The sequence below is a fragment of the Myodes glareolus genome, chromosome 9, assembly GCF_982192425.1.
Source record: "Myodes glareolus chromosome 9, mMyoGla1.1, whole genome shotgun sequence".
In the NCBI taxonomy this organism is placed as follows: Eukaryota; Metazoa; Chordata; class Mammalia; order Rodentia; family Cricetidae; genus Myodes; species Myodes glareolus.
In genome coordinates this window covers 106,352,964-106,372,797 of record NC_142034.1, presented here as the reverse complement: position 1 = coordinate 106,372,797, position 19,834 = coordinate 106,352,964, and the positions used below count along the sequence as shown (strand labels likewise).

Here is a 19,834-nt window from a genome sequence, read left to right as displayed (position 1 = left end):
CTAACTTAGAGTGAAAGTAGAAGTAGCTTTTTCTTGTCCTGCATTCTGCTGTCTGAAGGACTGGTGAAGGGTCCTGACACGGGTCTGGCCATTCACACACGTGGGATGTGCCTTTTTTAGTTGTTGACGTGTCCCAACTGAGAGTTCTCTCTCCTCAGTTAAGAACTGTATGGCTAGAGACCCTCCCACCCACGCTCCCTGGAACTTCATCAGTGCCGGTATTGTTAGTGTTTTCCACAGTCAGCATTGCATTGCTATACATTGCATTGGCTATACAAGTCTTTGGATCCTATGCAGTAAGAAGGGCAAGTGAGGATAGCCAACTAGTTATACTTTCAACTGGGCTATTGCTGTCCTAGCCACAGTGTTTGGATTTTATTTGGAAATAGATTTAGACAGAATTCTTTCTCCCTCCCTTTTTCCCTCCCTCCCTCCCTACTTCCTGTTTTTTGAGATAGAGTTTCTCTGTGAAATGATCCTGGCTGTTTCTTTATTTTTGTTTATTTGTTTGTTTATTTATTTTTGAGATAGGGTTTCTGTTTGAAACAGTCTTGGCTGTCCTGGAACTCACTCTGTACACCAGGATGGCCTTGAACACAGAGATTTTTGGCTGGGATTAAAAGCTTGAGCCACCACCACCCAGGAGATTTAGATAGAAATTTTAAAAGACTTATTTATTTAGTATGTATACAGTGTCTGCCTACATGTATGCTTTTATGCCAGAAGAGGGCACCAGATCTCATTACAGATGGTTGTGAGCCACCATGTGGTTCCTGGGAATTGAACTCAGGACCTCTGAGCCATCTCTCCAGTTCCTTTGATAGAATTTTTTGTGGTCAGCTCTTCCCTAGTATTTCTGGTCCCTGTAATAGAATAGTTAAGTGTTCTACTTTTTCTCATTGCTGTGATGGAATACTTGAGAATATCAGCTCACAGATATTCTCACTAGATTTGAGGGTGCAGCCTGCTCTGGTGGGAAGGGATGATGAGCTCCTCACACTCACAGGTCAGGGATACCCCAGTACCTATCTGGCTTTCTCTCCTTCTTTACCACTGTGTGTGTGTGTGTGTGTGTGTGTGTGTGTGTGTGTGTGTGTAAACTTCCTCAGAGGTCCGTAGGTGATTCCAAATTCAGCCGTTTTGACAGTGGAGCTCAGCTGGCACAGTAAGAAGTGGCAGGAAACTTCCCAATGCAGACTTTGGCCCCATAAGAATTCAGACTGTGTAAACCAGGTGGTAGTGGTGGGTGGTGGCTGTTTGGGAGGGGCAGACCACATAGAATGGGGAAAGCATATAGTGTTTGTCTTACCTTCAAGATGGATGCTAGCCTCATTCCTCCAGGTACAGGCATGGAGCCTGTTCCTTTGGCAAGTATATGGAAAATGTACAGCAGTTTGATGAATGAAGCCAACACATGGTACTGTGTCCTTAGCTCATTAGCCACATTACTGCTAGGTTCACACTGGCCCATGTGTGTGCTTCATCTATCCACTTTTAAGTACTCTAATTGAGTCATTTTTCAGTATATCATATGTAAAGTATTTGTTACATATGTATTTTATTTATGAAACATTTTAAGTTTTTTATGTTTTAATAAAGTACATTTGAAATATTGCTATATTTTTTATTTACCTTATTAAAATTCATTTTGTTTTCAGACTCTTGGATACTAAACTGATGGCCAGCACACAGCCTTTTAAGGTATTATTTCAATCTGAACTATCAAAATTCAAAAATAATTTGAATTTTTTTGTTTGTTTAAGACAGAATCTTAGTATGGTGAGACTGGCCTTGAATTCACCCTGTAGTTGAATTCTTGTTCCCTCTGCCTCTACTTCCCATGTGCTAGGACGCAAGCATGTGCCACCATGCTCTTTTTGAAACTTTTTTGCATTTCCACTAATAACTTTGGAATTCTGGTTTTTAAAGTGTTATTTCAGACACAATAAAAAATAAGAAAGGAAAAAGAGAGAAATTGGAAAAGTCCAGAAATAAATATATCAAAATATGAACAGTTATCTTTAGTTTTCCTCTTTTTTAGTATAAGTTTTTAAATGTTAAAATATATAATTTTTGTTTTTTTATTTATTTTTGTTTTTTTGGTACAGGCTTACTCTTTAGCCTGAGTTAACTCTATAGTCCTTCCCCTGTCAGCTTCCTCAGTGTTGGGGTGACAAGTGTGTGCCACCACACAGTTGTGACTTATATATAATTATATAAAATATGTAAACACACACATACATACATACATGTTTTTGAGAAAGGGTTTTTTCCATGTTACAGTCCTGTCTGTCTTGGAACTTGTTTTGTAGACCATGCTGCCCTCGAACTCATAGAGATCCTTCTGACTCTGCCTCCCAATTGTTGGAATTAAAGGCTTATAGTCTGTTTTTTAATTGGTTTTACATGCACCAATTTGTCCTTTCTCTACCTATCTCTTTATTTTACATATTTGGACATATTTTCTAATAAAGATAATTTAAGTTAATGTGTGATCATTTACAGCCTTGTGAAGGACCTTCTGCAGCCTCTGGAGCAGTATGCCGGGACAGTGCCTTCCAGCTCTGTGTCCCTGCCAGCAATCCTGGAAATTAAGAACTTGCTGTAGCCTTGAGCAGTGCACTAGGGTAGTACTGCCGAAGTTGTGTCATTCTCCCATGCCGCCACTCCCCCAGCTAACCTGGAAGCTTGCTTTCTCTTCCCCTTCCACAGTTTTTTCCTAGTTTTGCTTTAGTAAAAACCAAGTTGGCCTCCCAAGTAGCAGATTTGAGGTGAGCACCAGTGGGCCTGCACATGTTTGTAGGTTTTAACATGGTGTCAGTGTTCCTGTCAGTGCAGAGCCATGAACTTGCTGGTGTGCTTTTCTTTCATGTGGAATAAGCAGTGACTTCTGTTCCTCTAGGACACAAGAGGGCAGTATGGGACGCTCTCTCTCACTCTCAGATGAGATCTCCTAACTCTCCACCTTCTGCCTTGCAGGATATCATTAACAACACATCCCTTGCAGAGCTGGAAAAGCGCTTAAAAGAGACGCCCTTTAACCCTCCTAAAGTTGGTAAGAATATTAATCCTGAAAACCTTCAAACTCTGGAAATTACCAATATGTTCTGTGCAAAAAATGTGATCTGGCTCTGAAATTATATTGTGTTATTTGTAGGGTGTGGCTGATTCAGGTTCACGCCTGTGGCTGTTTTCTGAATAAAGATGGTATCCTAATTCCACATCTAGCTCTAGCTACATCATGTTAATAGAGCTGGGTAGGGATTTCACTGAGAAGTTTCAAGACTTTTATTTCCTAATGCTTGAAGTTCTCTGGTACAGAAGAATTGTCTGTATTCTGTCAATCATGTTTTAAATAAACACTGATTGGCCAGGCAGGAAGTATAGGTAGGTAAACCAGACAGGAAGTAGAACAGGAGAATGCTGGGAAGGAGGAAGCCCAGTCCTCACCAGTTCTGCCCAGACCACTGAAGAGGCAAGATGTAAGCTGCCTCGCAGAGAAAGGTACTGAGCCATGTGGCTAACATAGATAAGAATAATGGTTTAATATAAGCTACAAGAGTTAGCAAGAAGCTTGAGCTAATGGGCCAATCAGTTTTATAACTTATGGAAATCTCTGTGTGATTTTCTTTGGGGTTGCCGACTGTGGGGAACCGGGCAGGACAGAAACACCAACAAGCCAGCCCCTCATGTTACAATTCTTCTAAAACTTGATGTGTCCTTTCAGATGGTGTGTGTTTGAGCAGAGACAGAGTCAGTAAGTAATCATCAGAAATGCAACAAAAACACCTCCTGTCTCAGAAAACTTAAGAGCTGGTATGCTGTGAGACAAGAGCATATCTCCATGTCCTCAGAGATAGTCTGGGCCAGAGAAACAGTATCATTAAGGAAAGCCAGGGGTCAGGAGGAGCACTTGGTATCAGATGGGTTGTGTGTGTATGTGTGGCCCCCACCCCTGTGCTCTGGGACACTGTGTCCTTGGTCCTGTTACCCGCATTGTGCTGCTGCCGCCACAGCATTCCATTAGCTGTGGCTAGAAAACCGCTGAAGTCGATGATAAAAGTGCTGATGATTCAGAAATTAGTGATGGAAGGTATTAGAGTGGACAGAGTCATAGTATTTCCTTCCCATGTGGATAATAGTCCAAGAAAGGAAGTACAATGATGCGGGGTGGATAGGGGAAAGAAACCCATGCTCTTTGTATAACAGTGTAGTAGAATAATTGGTCTGGGGAGTAATGAGCTTCAGCAGGTGATGTTGAACATTTTACTTAAGTGCTACAGTGTTAAAAGGCTCTCTGTGGAAGTGTCAGGCCCAATATTTAGTTCATAAGGAAGTTAAGAAGTTCTTGCATAAAGAGTATTTTATTGGTATGAAAACGGCCCCAGCCATTCTACGAGCAGTTTCCACTCATGTTCTGATGTCCTTTCTAACGTTCATCTCCAGATTGATCTAGGAAATTATCACTTACAGCTAAGGGTTGGATCCTGTCCTGTTGTTTTCATATTCCTTTGGTCGGAAATTTACTCAAAAGTTGATTTGTCTCTTACATTCTCTCAGCACCTGTGTGTATCAGTGGAATCAGTATTATCTTATAAAATGATTTTTGTAGTGCAGTAGCCCCGTGAACTAAGGCTGGTGTTACAGCAGTTCTAATCTATTTTGGGTGTGGAGTATGCTGTTGTCTTTAAATTGCTAAGCTTGGGAACAGTCCAGGGCCCCTCCAGTATTCAACTAAACTATCTGGTTTTATGGGGACTACTTGGGATACTAATGGTTATGACCATGTGACATGTGCCAAGCACTAGATGAAATCTTTAGCAGTACCATGACATTGGATGTTCCCCAAAAACCTTATAAGGGAAGGTTGATTATCATCTTCTTACAAAACTGGGGGCTCAGAGGTGAAGTGCCTTGCCCCAGGGTAACATTGCTTATGAGTGATAGATAGAGCAGAGATTCAGAGAGACACTGTATGACCTCTCAATCCTACTGGGATTTTATTAGTTTAGTGTTGGTTTATTTATTTTTGAAGACTGGGTCTTACTTTGTAGCCAGGGTTGGGCTAGAACTCACTATTTAGCCTAAGCTAGCCTCAAACTTGCTGTGGTTCTTCTGCCTCAGCTTCTCAAGTTCTCGGCTTGGAGTTCTGCTTAATCTGCTGTGTCCTGCAAGTGTGGTAAGAGTAGCACAGTGGGGATTGTCAGAAGCACAGATTTCAGATGACTCTAGCCAGTGTAACTGAGGAGGCCTACAGCTGAACCTTGGTAAGGAAACAGGCCTTTTTCTGGTCTGAACTGAAGTGCTTGTTTTCAGGGACTTTGTTATTTTGTATTGTAAGGTCTTATGTGGACAGAACTGAGAAATAAGACAAGTTTCCTTGTGCCTTACAGCCACATCTGCAAATGCAGCACACAAGAATGCAGTTTGGATTTGGCAGGACACCATGCTTGCTAGTTTGTTTGTTTGTTTGTTTGTTTGTTTGTTTCTCTCTGCTTATTAATATTATTTGATTTTTTTTGAGTCAGGGTCTCTCTATGTAACTTTGGAGTCTGTCTTGTAACTCACTCTGTAGAGCAGGCTGGCTTTGAACTCACAGAGATCCACCTTCCTCTGCCTCCTGAGTGCTGGGATCAAAGGCACCACCACCACACGACACTTACTAGTTTTCATGTTTGCTAGTATACTGGGGAATATTGATGATTCCTTTTTTCTCTTTAGAAAGCGCAGAAGGCTTTCCAAGCTACAACACAGCTTCTGAGCAGCTCCATGAGGCAGGGTATGATGCTTACATCACAGGACTCTGCTTCATCTCCATGGCAAATTACCTAGGTACTTGAGATATGTTTCTGTTAAACAGAGTGGGTCTTGCCTGTTTCGTGTGACAAGTTTCCAAAGACTAGGCCTAGATAACAGACCTGTGTTTCTCATGGCTCTGGAGAGTAGTAAGCCCGACCAGACACCAGCTTCCCAACAGTTGACACTCCCTGGTGTTTCCTCACATGGCGGAGTGCCATATAGAGGAAGCACCCATACTTCTTGTGAGGGAACCAGTTCCTCTACTTGCCTCCCAAATAGCGCATTTATGGATACCATTGTTTGGGATTCGGCTTCCAAGTGGGAGTGGGGAAGGGACGACAGACTGTCTGTGCGTCACAACCACTGTCCTGGGATCTGATCAACTTTATAGAAGCAGGAAGGTTTTGAGAGGGGACTGGAGGAGATGAGGAGGGGACACGGGAAGGGACTGCTGACACTTGCCTGTGTAGGTGTGTGGACCGTAAGAGTAACTGTTTTCCTTACTGAATGTAGAACACTGAGCTTCTGCCCTTTGACCATGCACTATGTATAACACCATGCTTCTCTTCACTAGGTTCTTTACTTGGGCCTCCAAAAATGTGTGTGTCTGCCAAATCAAAACTCATTGAACCCTTTTTTAACAAGTAAGTAATCAGAGGGTTACAACTCTGCTTCTCACATTCTGAACAAGCTCCATGTCTTGGGATACACTAGGGTACATTCTTATTAAATATTTCTCATGTTTAGTAGTACAGATAGTTTTTGAAAGTAGAAATTGACCTTTTGGGAAATAATTTCTTAAATATACTGGCTTAAAGAAACTAAAGAGGCTGGGCATGGCATGCCTTTAATCCCAGCACTTGGGAGGCAGGGGCAGGTAGATCTCTGAGTTCTAGGCCAGCCTGGTCCACAGGGTGAGTTTCAGGCCACCCAGGGCTACACAGGGAAACCCTTTCTAAAAAAAAAACAAAAAAAAAACCCCAAAACAAAAAAACTAAAGAAAACATTACTGTGGCTGGAGAGGTGGCTCAGCGGTTAAGAGCATTGCCTGCTCTTCCAAAGGTCCTGAATTCAGTTCCCAGCAACCGTTCTGGTGCCCTCTTCTGGCCTGCAGGCATACACGCAGACAGAATATTGTATATATAATAAATAAAAAAAATTTTAAAAAAGAAAACATTACTAATGGTAGTGTATCTCTTTCAAGAAAAAAAAAGATGGTGGTTTTTAGCATTTAATACCATCAAAGGATACTTGTGTTTATAGCTAAACCTACCCTCTAGTGAACTTTGCATATAACATTGTTATTTATTTGTATTTGTCTTGTTAACGGATTACATGCTATTTCTAAGGAAATGTCTGATAAATGGGTATGCTACTCTATGAAGTCTTGATTATCATTGCATGCTCAGTGGCTCTCTGTTTATCTCTTTTTCATTTTATGGTGTTGGGGATTGAACCCATGGTCCCATGCATGCCAGGCAAATGCTCTGCTGTTGAGCTCATCTAGGGATGGAAAAACTTTTTCTACATTATGCATTGATTTCTGAAGAAGTCTCAAAGATGGTTATTTCAGACTCTGGTTTGTGCTTGCTTGGCAAGTTTGTGACTAAAGTTACGATGTGACACTTGGGCAGCCACGTCAGGCTGTGGGCCGCAGCCTCAGCCTTTGTCTTGGCCTCAGTTCTCTGAGGAGTTGGTGCCAGAGTCTGTGAGTCAGACAGAATGAGGCAGCTCACATCTGTCATCTTCAGTGTCGGTGGTTTCGTCATTTCCTTACCTTATGCACAGCACATTACCAGGTAGGACACTGTTTCCTTGGGTTATCTGTGTAAATGATAGTTGACAGTTCTGTACTTAGTGTACTGTATAGAGGTAGCTGCCATTTCCAACATCTAGACTTCCAGACTGGTATTTCTGAGCTAGTTTTATTTCCTTTATTTTCTTCTTTCTCATTCTCTTTCTTCTTCTATTATTATTAATTTTGCGTGTGATTTTTTTTTTGGAGGGGGGGTTTCGAGACAGGGTTTCTCTAGCTTTTTGGAGCTTGTCCTGCAATTAGCTCTTGTAGACCAGGCTGGCCTTGAACTCACAGAGATCCGCCTGCCTCTGCCTCCCTAGTGCTGGGATTAAAGGCGTGCGCCACCGCCCCCTGGCTGCCTGTGAGTGTTTTGTCTGCATGTATGTTTGTTTGCTGTGTGTGTACTTGGTACCTACAAAGACTGAGAGAAGGAATCAGATGTCCTGGAAATGAAGTTACAGGTAGGTGTGAGCTCCTATGTAGCTACTGGGAATTGAACCTGGGTCCTCTGGAAAAGCAGTCACTGCTCTTAACCGCTGAGCCATCTCTTCAGTTTCTCTTTGTTCTGTTTCTGTTGTTATTTTATTTGGAAGTTCAGAGGAAATATGTAGGAAGTTGATGGCTTTTTCAAAAGCAGGCTATTTACCAGTGTGATGTACATTGGAAATTAAGTTGAATTTTTTTGTAAACAAAGTGAGTTGTATCTGAGTCTTTGAAGTCTGTCTAGTTCAATAAGAGAAGGAAAAAAAAGAGTGAAAAATCATTTCCTTAGCTTTTACTTATTGCTTATTTTAGAGCAGTATTAATCTTTGTAATTCTTCTGAAATCGGTGCCACTGGCGACAATAAATGTGGTTTAACTTTTGGTCATTCCTTACATTTTTATGTACATGATATTACATTCATTGTTCTACATAGTTTTCACATTAGAAATGTTTAGTTGCTGCAGATGTTTGAAGCAGCAGTTCTGTAATTCCTTATAAAGTCGGGAGTGAGGGATGCAGACCGGGTCAGATGGAGATGGCATCTAGCTTCTGAGTCACATACGTGCCTACAGAATAGACCAGCTTGCTCAAGAGCTTTTCTACAAGAATGGGTTGCAAATGCTCTGCAGCCTTCTGATTTAGAAGAACGTGACAGAGCTAGTTGTGCTCATGCCTGTGATCCAGTTCTCAGGAGACTTGAGTCTGAGGCTAGAACTGGCTGCAATGTAAGTTCTAGGCCTGTCTAACATGCACTGGGAGACCATCTCCCACAAAAACAGAGAAAGAGGAGAAAAAGAAGAGCCTGGGCAGTAAATATGTAAGGCTTCCTTCAGCATGAAAATGTCTGTCCATTTAGAGTTTTTTGTTTTGTTTTGTTTTGTTTATTTTTTTCGAGACAGAGTTTCTCTGTAGCTTTGGAGCCTGTCTTGAAACTAGCTCTTGTGTTAGACTCTAGTGTCCAAACCGAGAAGGAGTTGCCCCCAGAGACCACCTCATATACCACAGCCGATGCAAAAGCATGAGGATTTTATTAATTCTATCATGACGGGGTTCCTCAGCATTCAGGAAACCGAGAAACCCCGACTAGCTGGTACAGTCTACTTTTAAAGGAGAAGGCCCCATAGAAACAAGAGGGGTTGTTCCTTGATCATTATGATTGGCTTATTTGAAAAGGGCTAATATTAATAATTGGCTGGAGAGCTATTGTCACATCAGATGAGGTAAGAGGTCGTTTTGACCCCGTTTCCCAGGGGGCTGAGTCAAAACATACGTGTACGGGTAATTGTTCAGGAACTGAGTACGTGCATGTGTAGCTGTTAGGTCCTTGGTTCCCAGGGGAGGAGGGGAAGCACTGAGGCACAGAGCCTGAGAGGGTTTGGAATTGTCAAAAATGGCTTCAGAATTGTCTTAAAGTCTTACATTCCCTCCTCTTATTTGGTCATATATCTCAATCTTGAGATATTAGTAAATTTGGGGAACTAGTTGGATCTGTACATAGAAATTAACAAACCTGTGTTGTAGGCCCATCATAGATCAATAGAGGGCCCCAGGCCCTGTTGTCCTGGGACTTGTGAGAGTTAGGTTTGTCCCCAATTGCAGGACATATGAGAGCTGATGTGGTTGAAACTGCCAGATGAGGCTATTTTCTCATAATAGGGAGGTCCTGCTGACAGGCATAGCCAGCAAAATTGTGTCAAGCTGGGGTCAGTACTATTTAGCAAAGAAAAGGCTCCTATTATCAGACTAAACAGTTGCTGGCCTGTATTAGAGGTTGCCAGCAATGAAGCAGGGGTTGCAGAAGAGTTCTTAGCACTAGGAGTGGGGCCCAGGGCCCTGGCAAAGGGGGCTACCTCAGCAGGGGCTAGCTGGCCCTGGTCAGGTAACATTGGGTTGGGCCCTAGTATCATGGCCATGGGAGGTGTTACAACAACTCGCAGGGTGAGCAAAATTCCTATGTCTTTCCTTCCTGGATCACACAACTGTAAACCCCAAGTATTGCCTGTTAACCATTTAGTTCTTTTTTTCTCCTCAGTGAAAGTGATTGTGATTTCAGATTTTTCTGGTGTGGTACGGCTGAAAAAGACTAAGTCCTTTTTGCTAACCTCCAACCAGGGGACATTGACATTGGTTTTACATCCCCAGACAGCATAACAAAATATTTTAGGCCCCCCCCATACTACAGAGTTTGCTTTTTCCCCCCAGACAAATAAATCATTTAGAATATTTGCATGCAGAACAAGAGTTTCCAGGGGTTTGCTCAGTATCCTCCCAAGAGTCTTTTGCTAAAACACATAGGTCAAAAGTTAGCTGGGGGAACCAGGTATTCAGGGGATGAACTCCAGTGGCTAGGCTTAAGGCTTGCCCAGTCTCAAAGTTAGTCAGGGTCCAGGTTAAGTCCTAAGGTATAAACATCAGGGCAAAGATCAGCAAGCCTGGCAGAATCAGGCCTCCTTGAGAGGATTTTGGGTACACTGAAACTTTTATTTGGAAGATCCTGGTTAGTCCTGTGGAGGTGCAGGTTTGTCATGAGATGCGTGGATCCAGGCTGCAATACCGTCCACTTTGAGGGCAGTAGGTGTTGTAAGAAGCATGGTGTAGGGGCCCTTCTAGCGAGGTTCAAGGTTCTGGAACCATTGTCTCCAAACATACATAAAATCGCCAACCTGGCATGGGTGTGAGATTTCCAGGTGCCCAGGCTGGAAAAGAGAAGCAGGGAGAGTAGCTTAGTCCAGCGGGCAACAGCAGGACTAATTAGGGCCCCTTTAGGGGGGTCTAGTCCTGCCGGCAGCAGCAGGCCCTGGTCAGATAGTACTTGGTTTTAGATAACATCTCATGTCCCAAGTCCTTTCTGACACCCATGGAGACAGTCCCATTGCTCGCCTCTGGGAGGCAAGTGGGGGAGATGTCACAGGTCCCTGTGTTCCACATGGAGCATTGTTTTGGGGAAGTATAAAAATCTAGCTCTCCCAGGTGGCATCTGTGTTCTAGACCCCAGCACCTGAATATTTTCTTTAGGGGAAAATCTTGTGCCAGCCTCCAGGGGCAGCTGTGGGGGATATGCATCTCGGATATTCCAGGAGGCTAGCCCTGCTACTAATTGACAGAAATCAGGGGTGAGGGCAGGGGTATCAAAGCAAGGGCTTGAGGAGACGTGGATTGCAGGTATGAGCGGGCAGCTGCTGTTTTGGCTGTGGGGTGCTGTGCTTCATGTCCCTCCAGATACATCCCAGGCATCAATTCTGGAACGAGTGCGAGATTTTCGAGTGTCAGGGCGGCCAGGAGTCTCTATGCCTGGGCTTGGAGATCTGGAGAGCCTTCAACTGCACCTGCAGAATGGGTTTGTGAGCAGATGGGTCATGAGGGGCCTTAGGAAGCCAAGGTGGGGAGGTCCCCCATATTGGATCTACATAGAACAGGGCTAGGGGGAGGAGCTGTACCCAGTTTCTAATGCCAGTTTTAAGGCTAATTTGTTTTAAGGTCTTTATTATTTATCCTTTTTACCTGTCCTGAACTCTAGGGTCTGTATGCATAATGTAATTTTTCCCAGTCTTATCCATGTCCTGACTTTTCTGGGCAACAAGGCAGTTTTACCATAAATTCTGATTACCTTGGGCAGGCCAAACCTTGGGAAGATTTCTTCTTTGATCTTCTTAGTCCTGGTAAGAAAAAGTTTCTCTGCCATCCGTAGTTCGTATCAAAAGACCAGTGTTCCTTTAAGAAGACTGTTAGTTCCGTGTCCCCGCCCCTCCTCACAGGGTGGCACATTGCTGCCTCTCAAAAGCCCACCTTGTTGACTAGGAGGCTTGCGCTTATTTGCTTATTCGGGCTGTGCAGTACTCCTCCTGCTCAGTCTGGTGACTTGGGTCAAGTCAGAGGGAAGGTGTCCCCATCCTCTATCATTCGGTGATTGGGTTGACCTGCTGTCAGCTTTATGTCAGGACATTCTTTTAATGTCAGGACATTTTTTTAAACTTTAAAGAGAATTCACTGTTTTTCCTCTGTGGTTAGGAGCACCTGTAAGAGCTGCTGGCAATCATCCAAGTGGGCTGATGGATAACCAGAACAGGTTCTATAAGGCCGGTCATGGTCTGAGGGTCCCTAGAAAAGGAAGGTTTATAAGTAAAGATTAGAGGCAGAAAAAGCAGTATTGTAATTGGCCTGCTACTGAGCGAAAGGGAAATGCTTGGGAGGTCACTCTCTCCCTAGCAGACGTCCCTCCCGTGTCCCAGCATAGATGTTGAGTGCTGAAGTTTTCAGGGCTAGTGCCTGACCATCGGGGCTCCTCAGGAACAAAGTGTTTCCTCCGGGGGAGGAGGAGGGAGAAATCTGCCATGCTTGGCTGGATATCAGGAAGAAGTGGAGGTGCCAGGATTCTGGGTTTCTTTCGCTCCTGTACAGGAAAGAGAGAAGACAAAGGGCTCGGGGAGGGGCAGCCACCGCATCGCCTCCTCCAGCAGCAGGGCTGCTTTTGGAATCAGGGGAACTGATGATGGCCAGGGGGCAGGTGCCAGGTTCTGAATTCCTGCAGGTGGATTTTTAACAAAGACAGAATGACATACAAAAACAAAAATATAAAGAGACAGATACAAACTCAAAACCAGAAGCTGGTGCCCTCACCATCAATCTGGTGCAGAACTGAAAATACATAAAAATAAAAAGACAGACATAGACTCAAAATCAGAAGCCGCGCGGCAGCAGATCCAAAAATACAGATCACACCTCCCCTGGAGACTAAGGCAACCTGGTCGCGCCCCTTCCTCCCATAAATGCCCGTGAAATGTCTTTCAGGGCTAGGGCAAGGGATCTCAGGACATATCTGCCTCTTCCCTTAGCCCTGTTTCAATACAGACCCTGCGCAAGTACAGTTCTCAAATTACTTATTCACAATTACACAGAAACAGAAACACAATACATAAACAGACAGACACAAAAATGAGCTCGTTTCTTTATACGTCCAACTGGGTCTAGAGTGTGTCTGGGAGCGACTCAATTCCCGGTCAGGAAACCAAATGTTGGACTCTAGTGTCCAAACCGAGAAGGAGTCGTCCCCAAAGACCACCTCATATACCACAGCCGATGCAAAAGCATGAGGATTTTATTAATTCTGTCATGACGGGGTCCCTCAGCATTCGGGAAGCCAAGAGACCCCGACTAGCTGGTACAGTCTACTTTTAAAGGAGAAGGCCCCATAGAAACAAGAGGGGTTGTTCCTTGACCATTATGATTGGCTTATTTGAAAAGGGCTAATATCAATAATTGGCTGGAGAGCTATTGTCACATCAGATGAGGTAAGAGGTCGTTTTGACCCCGTTTCCCAGGGGACTGAGTCAAAACATACGTGTACGGGTAATTGTTCAGGAACTGAGTACGTGCATGTGTAGCTGTTAGGTCCTTGATTCCCAGGGGAGGAGGAAGCACTAAGGCACAGAGCCTGAGAGGGTTTGGAATTGTCAGAAATGGCTTCAGAATTGTCTTAAAGTCTTACACTTGTAGACCAGGTTAGTCTCAGACTCAGAGATCCACCTGCCTCTGCCTCCCAAGTGCTGGGATTAAAGGCGTAGAGTTTCTGTTTTTGAGGAGCTAAAATCTAAATACATGGCAAAATAGTCAACAAGGGCATAAGGTCACAGATCTTCCTAGGATTCTCTTAAAATTGACTTTTGGTCTGCTTTTTCTTATTTGTAAAAGAAAAACATACTTTTCTTATCTTGGAAGAGAAAACTGTGGTTTTTCTGTTCTGTGCTGTATTGTCCTCTTGGTCCAGCACAGTCGGGTTTTCGTTTAGACGTCTAACGTTGGCCCCCAGCATTATCTCAATTACTGGTGTCAGGAAACACGACTTTTTTGAAGGTCAGCTTGTTTTAGTATTGTCTTCTTTTCTTCCTCTGAAACAGTGTTCTGCAAACTGTGTAGCTAAAGGAGACATTGAACTTGTAATCCTCTTCTCTCCCTCTCCCAGGGCAATTAATTTCTATAGTAGTTTTTCTAAATGTAGCTTTACTACAGTCATAAAGTCTGATGAACTGCCCTCAAACACACACCACAAGTAGTATTTTGTTGCTTCCATCAGATTTCTGTTTTAAAGGTAGAGTTTAAGGCAGGTTGTTGGCGGATAGTTCAGTAGGTAAAGGCAGTTGACCCAACTCTGGCAACCTGCTTCCTGGAACCCATGTGAAGGTTGAATGAGAGAGCTCATTGCACAAAGTTGTTCTCTGAATTCCACACACATGCTGTGACATGTGCACCCACATATACACATGTGCACATATAATGATAACTATGCATAAAGCTTTCTGAAAGAAGAAAAAGATAAACTTTGAGCAAAAATAAATTATTTAAAAACTATTTTAAATAAATAGTTTTATTTAAAAATTTGTGTGCATTGTGTGTGTGTGTGTGTGTGTAGAGAGAGAGATGCTGTGCATGTGGCCACTCACAGTGGAGATTGAACCCTTTGTCTCATGTATGCTAAGCCTTACCACTGAGCTACATCTACACTTCCAGTTTATAAAGTCTAGTATGCATGTGAACGTCTGCGTGTCAAAGAGTCGAGAGGCTGGGTGGTGGTGGTGCGCGCCTTTGATCCTAACACTCAGGAGGCAGAGGCAGGCAGATCTCTGTGCGTTCATGGCCAACTTGGTCTACAGAGCGAGTGCCAAGACAGACAGGACTACACAGAGCAACTTTGTCTCAGGAAAAAGAAAGAGTCAAAGAGAATTGAAGCATGGCAGTGAGGCTCTGGGCTGCTCTTGCCCTGCCCCTGGCAGTGCCCTGTTGTTTGTGTGGGACTCTCTGGTCAGGAAATGATCTACTGTCTTTAATAACCTTGGTCTATTTTAATCACTGCCTGGAAAGCCAGACAGAGAAGAAACTTTGGCCCAACCCTTTTGGGCTGAAAAGAGATAAAAATACTCTCTGTTTTTACTTTTATTGAACCATAGAAAGCAAAGTGTGACTTTGCCTTACATTTATTAGCAGCTATCTGTCTCTGCAGGCCACCTTTAAATCTCTGTAGATGACCTTTTATGAAGGTTTATGGAAGGAGAGGCTCCATCTCTACTCCCTGCCTCCCACCCTGCCCCTAAGAGATGCAGCTGTGGTGGGAAGATGGGTAGGTAGGTTTTCCAGCTCGAGTTTAGTGATAACAGGGAAATGTTCGTTACCCTTTGGACATAGATTCGAGTACACAGGCTGCAGGTGTGGACCAAGTGTCTCCTTTTGCATGTTCTGCTTCCAAGTGTTATGGGTTTATGAAAGAAAACTCAGGGGAAGGTAGTGTCAGCCTGGTACTTGGAAGTACAAGCACTTTGGATTGGGGTAGTTAAAGAAGCTCTGTCACTCAGATGACTAATGCTGCAGTTATGGGAGGTTGTGACAGCGTATTGAAAACTACAAGTAGAGGGTGAAGTCCCCCAAATAAAACACACTCATGTTTTGTTCCTTTCACCTATGGAAAGTGATCATATTCTGACAATAGACCGGGTCTTTCTTTACTTTATTATCAAAGTAATTTTTTTGATACAGGGTCTTTCCATGTAGCCCTGGCTGTCCAGGAACTCTCTACATAGACCAGGCTGGCCTTCAACTGGACAGATTCTTTTTCTTCTGCTTCCCGAGTGCTGGATAAAGGCACGTGCCACGGTGTCCCATTTCATCACAGTGGTTTTTAACTTGCAGGATTCAGGAAACAGAATAGTAAGGGTCAGAGCCCAGCTTCTGGCGCTGCTCCAAGTGCAGCATGCATACAGTCAGAGCTGCTAGTGTGCTGTAAAGTGTGGGAGGAGCCTGTTCTCTCATCTCTCTGAAGGAAGCCATGGTCACACAGTGTCCCCCTTTATACGACTGCCTCTTCTCAATGCAAGTGTGAGTTGTGACAATCTGCTGCTGGGAAACATGTGTGTCATAGCACCACAGGACTGTTTTCTGTCAGAGTTTAAGAGTTAAACTATTTGCTTACCCTTCTGCCTTAGCTTTCTCACCTGTAAAGTGTGGCTGCTAGTGTCCTGGGATTGGACTGGGGGTACAGTGGTGCAGTGTGACATGTCTGTGCCTGGCACTGCTGTCACTGGTTCTCTAAGATGAAAGGAGAGCCTTAGGGGAGGCACTGCCAAAACTCTTTAAATAGGACTTTGTATTAAGTTATGACCTTTGACCAGAAAGCAGGTGACAAAAAACCCTGCTTTAACCGTTGATGCTTAGGGGGAAGACTTGTATGGGTTATTTTTTATTTGTTTTTATTTTCCCCCATAGGAGTAAGTGACTACTATATCATATCCTGCTGGCTGCATTTTCAGGGGGTTTCAGGGCAAGAGTAGTAAGGAAGTGACATCTGCTAAAAGATTCAGCACATGCTTTTCTTTCTTTTTTCTTGTTTACCTGCTTTACTGAGATAGACATTCACCATAACATAGTTCATGTATCTATTCAGAATATATAATTTAATGTTTTTGTCATATAAAGTTAATCTTTAAAAATTCATTTGTGTATGTGTGTGTCTGTAGGTGTGCACTGCACACAGGTGAGTGGTGGTCCGAGGATGTCTTTTATGTGTCAGTTCTCTGCTGCCATTATGTGTGTTCTGGAGATCCAACTCAGGTCATCAGGCCTGTGTGGCAAACTCTTTGGCTCATGAGCCATCTTACCATCCAGGGCTGTGAAGTTTTCAAAATTGTGATAAACATTTATAACTTTTGTCATCTTCACCATTTAAATACAATACTGAGCAACCACCAACCCTCCACTCCTCAATTCTAGAACTTTTTTATCCTCTCAACAGAACTCTGACCCTTGGGTAGCGACTCCCCACTTTGTCTCCTTTTACCCTTTCACCTACTGGGAATTGGCCTATTTGATTTTGTGCAACACATTGCTCCAGTGAAATTCTTTGTTTTGTTTGTTACATTGTTTCTCCCGAGACAGGGTTTCTCTATGTAGCTCTGGCTATCCTGGAACTCACTTTTTCACCTTGAACTCACAGACATCCCTGTGCCTCTGCCTCCTAAGTGATGGGATTAAAGGCATGTGCCACCACTGCCTAGCTCCAGTGAAATTCTAATAAGCTAAAACTACTGACATTTTAGAACTACCGGAAACATCGATGACCGTTTGTAATTGTGTTATATCGTGATCAGTGCTTTGGCTCCAATCTTCCAGTTGCATACATGTGTCTTTGTGGGACCATTTCTGCTAAGGTTGACTTGTACGCAATGTGGCAGGGGCATGAAGGAGGGGAGTCTTATTAGTAGGTAGCGTCTGCCTGAGTAAAGTCACATCGTCTATGTAGCCCAGGCTGGCCTAGATTTGTAATCTTCCTGACTTGGCCTCCTGCTTATACACAACATTTGGCTTTGAAAGTTGTTTTACAACAGTATACATACTGTTTTTCATTAAGGGGAGCGATAGGTGTGTTTGGGGCACAATGAATTAAATTCTCAAGTTTTAGATCTAGTTTTTAATACTTGTGCTTGTTTTTGTGGCTTCTTCAGGAAAGGAGTACTTCCATCCAGTTGGTATTATCTTGTCTAATTTCACCTTGAATTTTTGATTGCCAGAACATTTATTGGTAGGGCTGTGGAGATGGCTCGGGGGGTAAAGAGCTTGCTATGCACACGCGAGGACCTTAATTTAGATTCCCGCCACGTACTGGCCATGGTGGTGTATGCTTCTCCTTTCTGGACAGCAGAGTCAGGATAGGATGGTCCAAGGCTTATTGACTAGGCAGCCTAACCAATTGGTAAGCTTCAGTTTCAGTGGAGAGTGCTTGAGGAAGACAAGTGTGCATGCTTGTGCTCTCTCTGGCTGAGCTGGTGTTGTATTTGCTCTGGCTGCCCCCCCCCCGCATCACTTAGCTTTATAATAAACAGTTGTATGTGGAGGTAGAAAGAAGTCTATCAACTTGCACATGCTTATTGCAGCAGCTTGCTTCCTTCATAGTGGGAATTATGTTAGTGTCATGTGGTAGAGGTTAACAAATTACTGCACGCTTGGCACCTAAAACAGCAGAGACTTATGTTCTCATATTTAGAAGGCCCAAGTTCCTCTTTAAGACATCAGCAGGACTGTGTTCCCTCCTCTAGTTTCTGCTGGTTGCTGGCACTTGACTTTGACCACATTAATCTCTGAATCCACAGTCACAGAATGTTAGCTATAAATGTACCCTCTCTCTCTGCCTTCTGCCTTTCTCATAATACATGTGGTAGAACTTAGGTTCCATGTAGATAATCCATGTGGATTTTAAACCTCAAGGATTTTAATAGCAATATTAAGGCCATTTTTTGTTTGTTTGTTTTGTTTTGTTTTGTTTTCAAAACAAGGTTTCTCTGTAGTTTTTTGGAGCCTGTCCTGGAATTCACTCTGTAGATTAGTCTGGCCTCAAACCTATAGAAACCCACCTCCTGCCTCCTGAGTGCTGGGATTAAAGGTGTCACTACTGTCTGCAATTTCTAAGACCTTTTCCCACAAATAAGGTGATGTTCACAAGTCCTGGGGATTAATGATGGTTTTTTTTTTTTTTTGGAGGCTGTCATTTTTCATCACACTAGTAGTGAAGTCAGTGTTATTTATTGTTATTATTGTTGTAGTTATTATTATTATTATTATTATTATTATTATTAGCCAGGGTTTCACTGTGTAGCCCTGACTGGCCTAGTATTTTCTATATTGACCAGACTGTTCTCTAACTCATGGAGATCTGCCTGCTGCTGCCTCTCAGGTGCTGGGATTAAAGCTTGCAATACCATGCATGGCAAAAAGCATTCTTATGTGTTCTTTCTTTGGTCCTGGCTAAGAGCAAGTGGTTAGTAATTATTTTTAAAAATAAGACTATGTAGTTTGTACCTGCTCAACAGTGAGCCATGTTCTCTAGGGAATGTGCCTCAAGGGCTGAGGAGATGACTCAGAGGTCAAGTGGTTGCTGTTCAAGATAGCTGGACTTGATGTCCTACTTGTCACTCACTGCTTAGGAGGCAGACAGGGAATCCTTAGAGCAAGCAGACTAGCCAGACTCACTGAATGGTGACTTCCAGGTTCAGCAATAGACTCAATGAATAATGTGGAAGGCAATCTGAGAAAATACTGGTATCAGATTGGGGTTGTGTCTCTCTGAGATTTCTTTTTCTCTCAGCATTTGACCTGAGCATTGGTTCTGAAAGACGTGTCTGTCAATGTTGGGTAGCATGAGAACCGGTACTCTGATGTCAATGATTCAGGGGCTTTGCAGACTATGCTTTTGTATAATACTTAGCTTAACATTTTTATTTGTTATAATATGGTTCATTGTATAGAATCTGTTCCAATGAGCTGTTTGTTTTTGTCTTTCTTTTTATCTAAATTTTAGTGTCAATTATATTTAAGAAGGATATGCATTGGCTTCTAGACAAATATGAGCAGTACTCTATTTAGATTGAGTGAAAACTAAAGTAAGCCACGACAGCAAGACTGTTACAGTCAGGGCTTACACAGGAGGACCAGTGAATTGAATAAACATGTTGATTTCAATGTGAGAGACGTCTGCATGCTCCTGACCCCATGTCAGGATCTTTTCAGATAGCACAGACATGTGGATGTGTGCCTCCTGTGCAGTGCTTCTGCTGCTGTGTCTGCTCCCAAGTACAGTAGAGTCCGTGGCTGGTAAAGAGTGTGAATTTCCCATTGGGAATTTGGGGATTCTTTCTCTAGTTTTTGACCCCAGGCTTAGTGATAGAGAACAGGACAGCTTTACTTGGCACTGAGTGAAATATTTTGATTTTAGGAGA

The 19,834-nt window shown here is 43.2% G+C and overlaps 1 protein-coding gene and 1 long non-coding RNA gene across 7 annotated transcripts in view; one reads left to right on the top strand and one right to left on the bottom strand.

Annotated features, from left to right (window-relative positions):
* Positions 1 to 19,834, top strand: part of Parn (poly(A)-specific ribonuclease) — a 94,257-nt gene that overhangs the window by 30,461 nt on the left and 43,962 nt on the right. For 3 of the 6 annotated variants that reach the window (XM_087910842.1, XM_087910843.1, XM_087910841.1), the window contains exons 15-19: positions 1,659 to 1,701; positions 2,980 to 3,055; positions 3,728 to 3,757; positions 5,722 to 5,832; positions 6,374 to 6,443. In XM_087910842.1, the coding sequence (XP_087766968.1) occupies positions 1,659 to 1,701; positions 2,980 to 3,055; positions 3,728 to 3,757; positions 5,722 to 5,832; positions 6,374 to 6,443 (330 nt within the window). The remainder of the gene's footprint in view (positions 1 to 1,658; positions 1,702 to 2,979; positions 3,056 to 3,727; positions 3,758 to 5,721; positions 5,833 to 6,373; positions 6,444 to 19,834) is intronic. The other 3 variants (XM_087910844.1, XM_048433236.3, XM_048433238.3) reach the window with 3 other exon arrangements.
* On the bottom strand, positions 9,091 to 14,121 carry LOC148121062 (uncharacterized). The gene is made up of 2 exons (XR_015738940.1): positions 11,689 to 14,121; positions 9,091 to 11,407 (listed from the first exon to the last, which is right to left on the bottom strand). It is a non-coding gene; the product is annotated as an uncharacterized LOC148121062 (long non-coding RNA).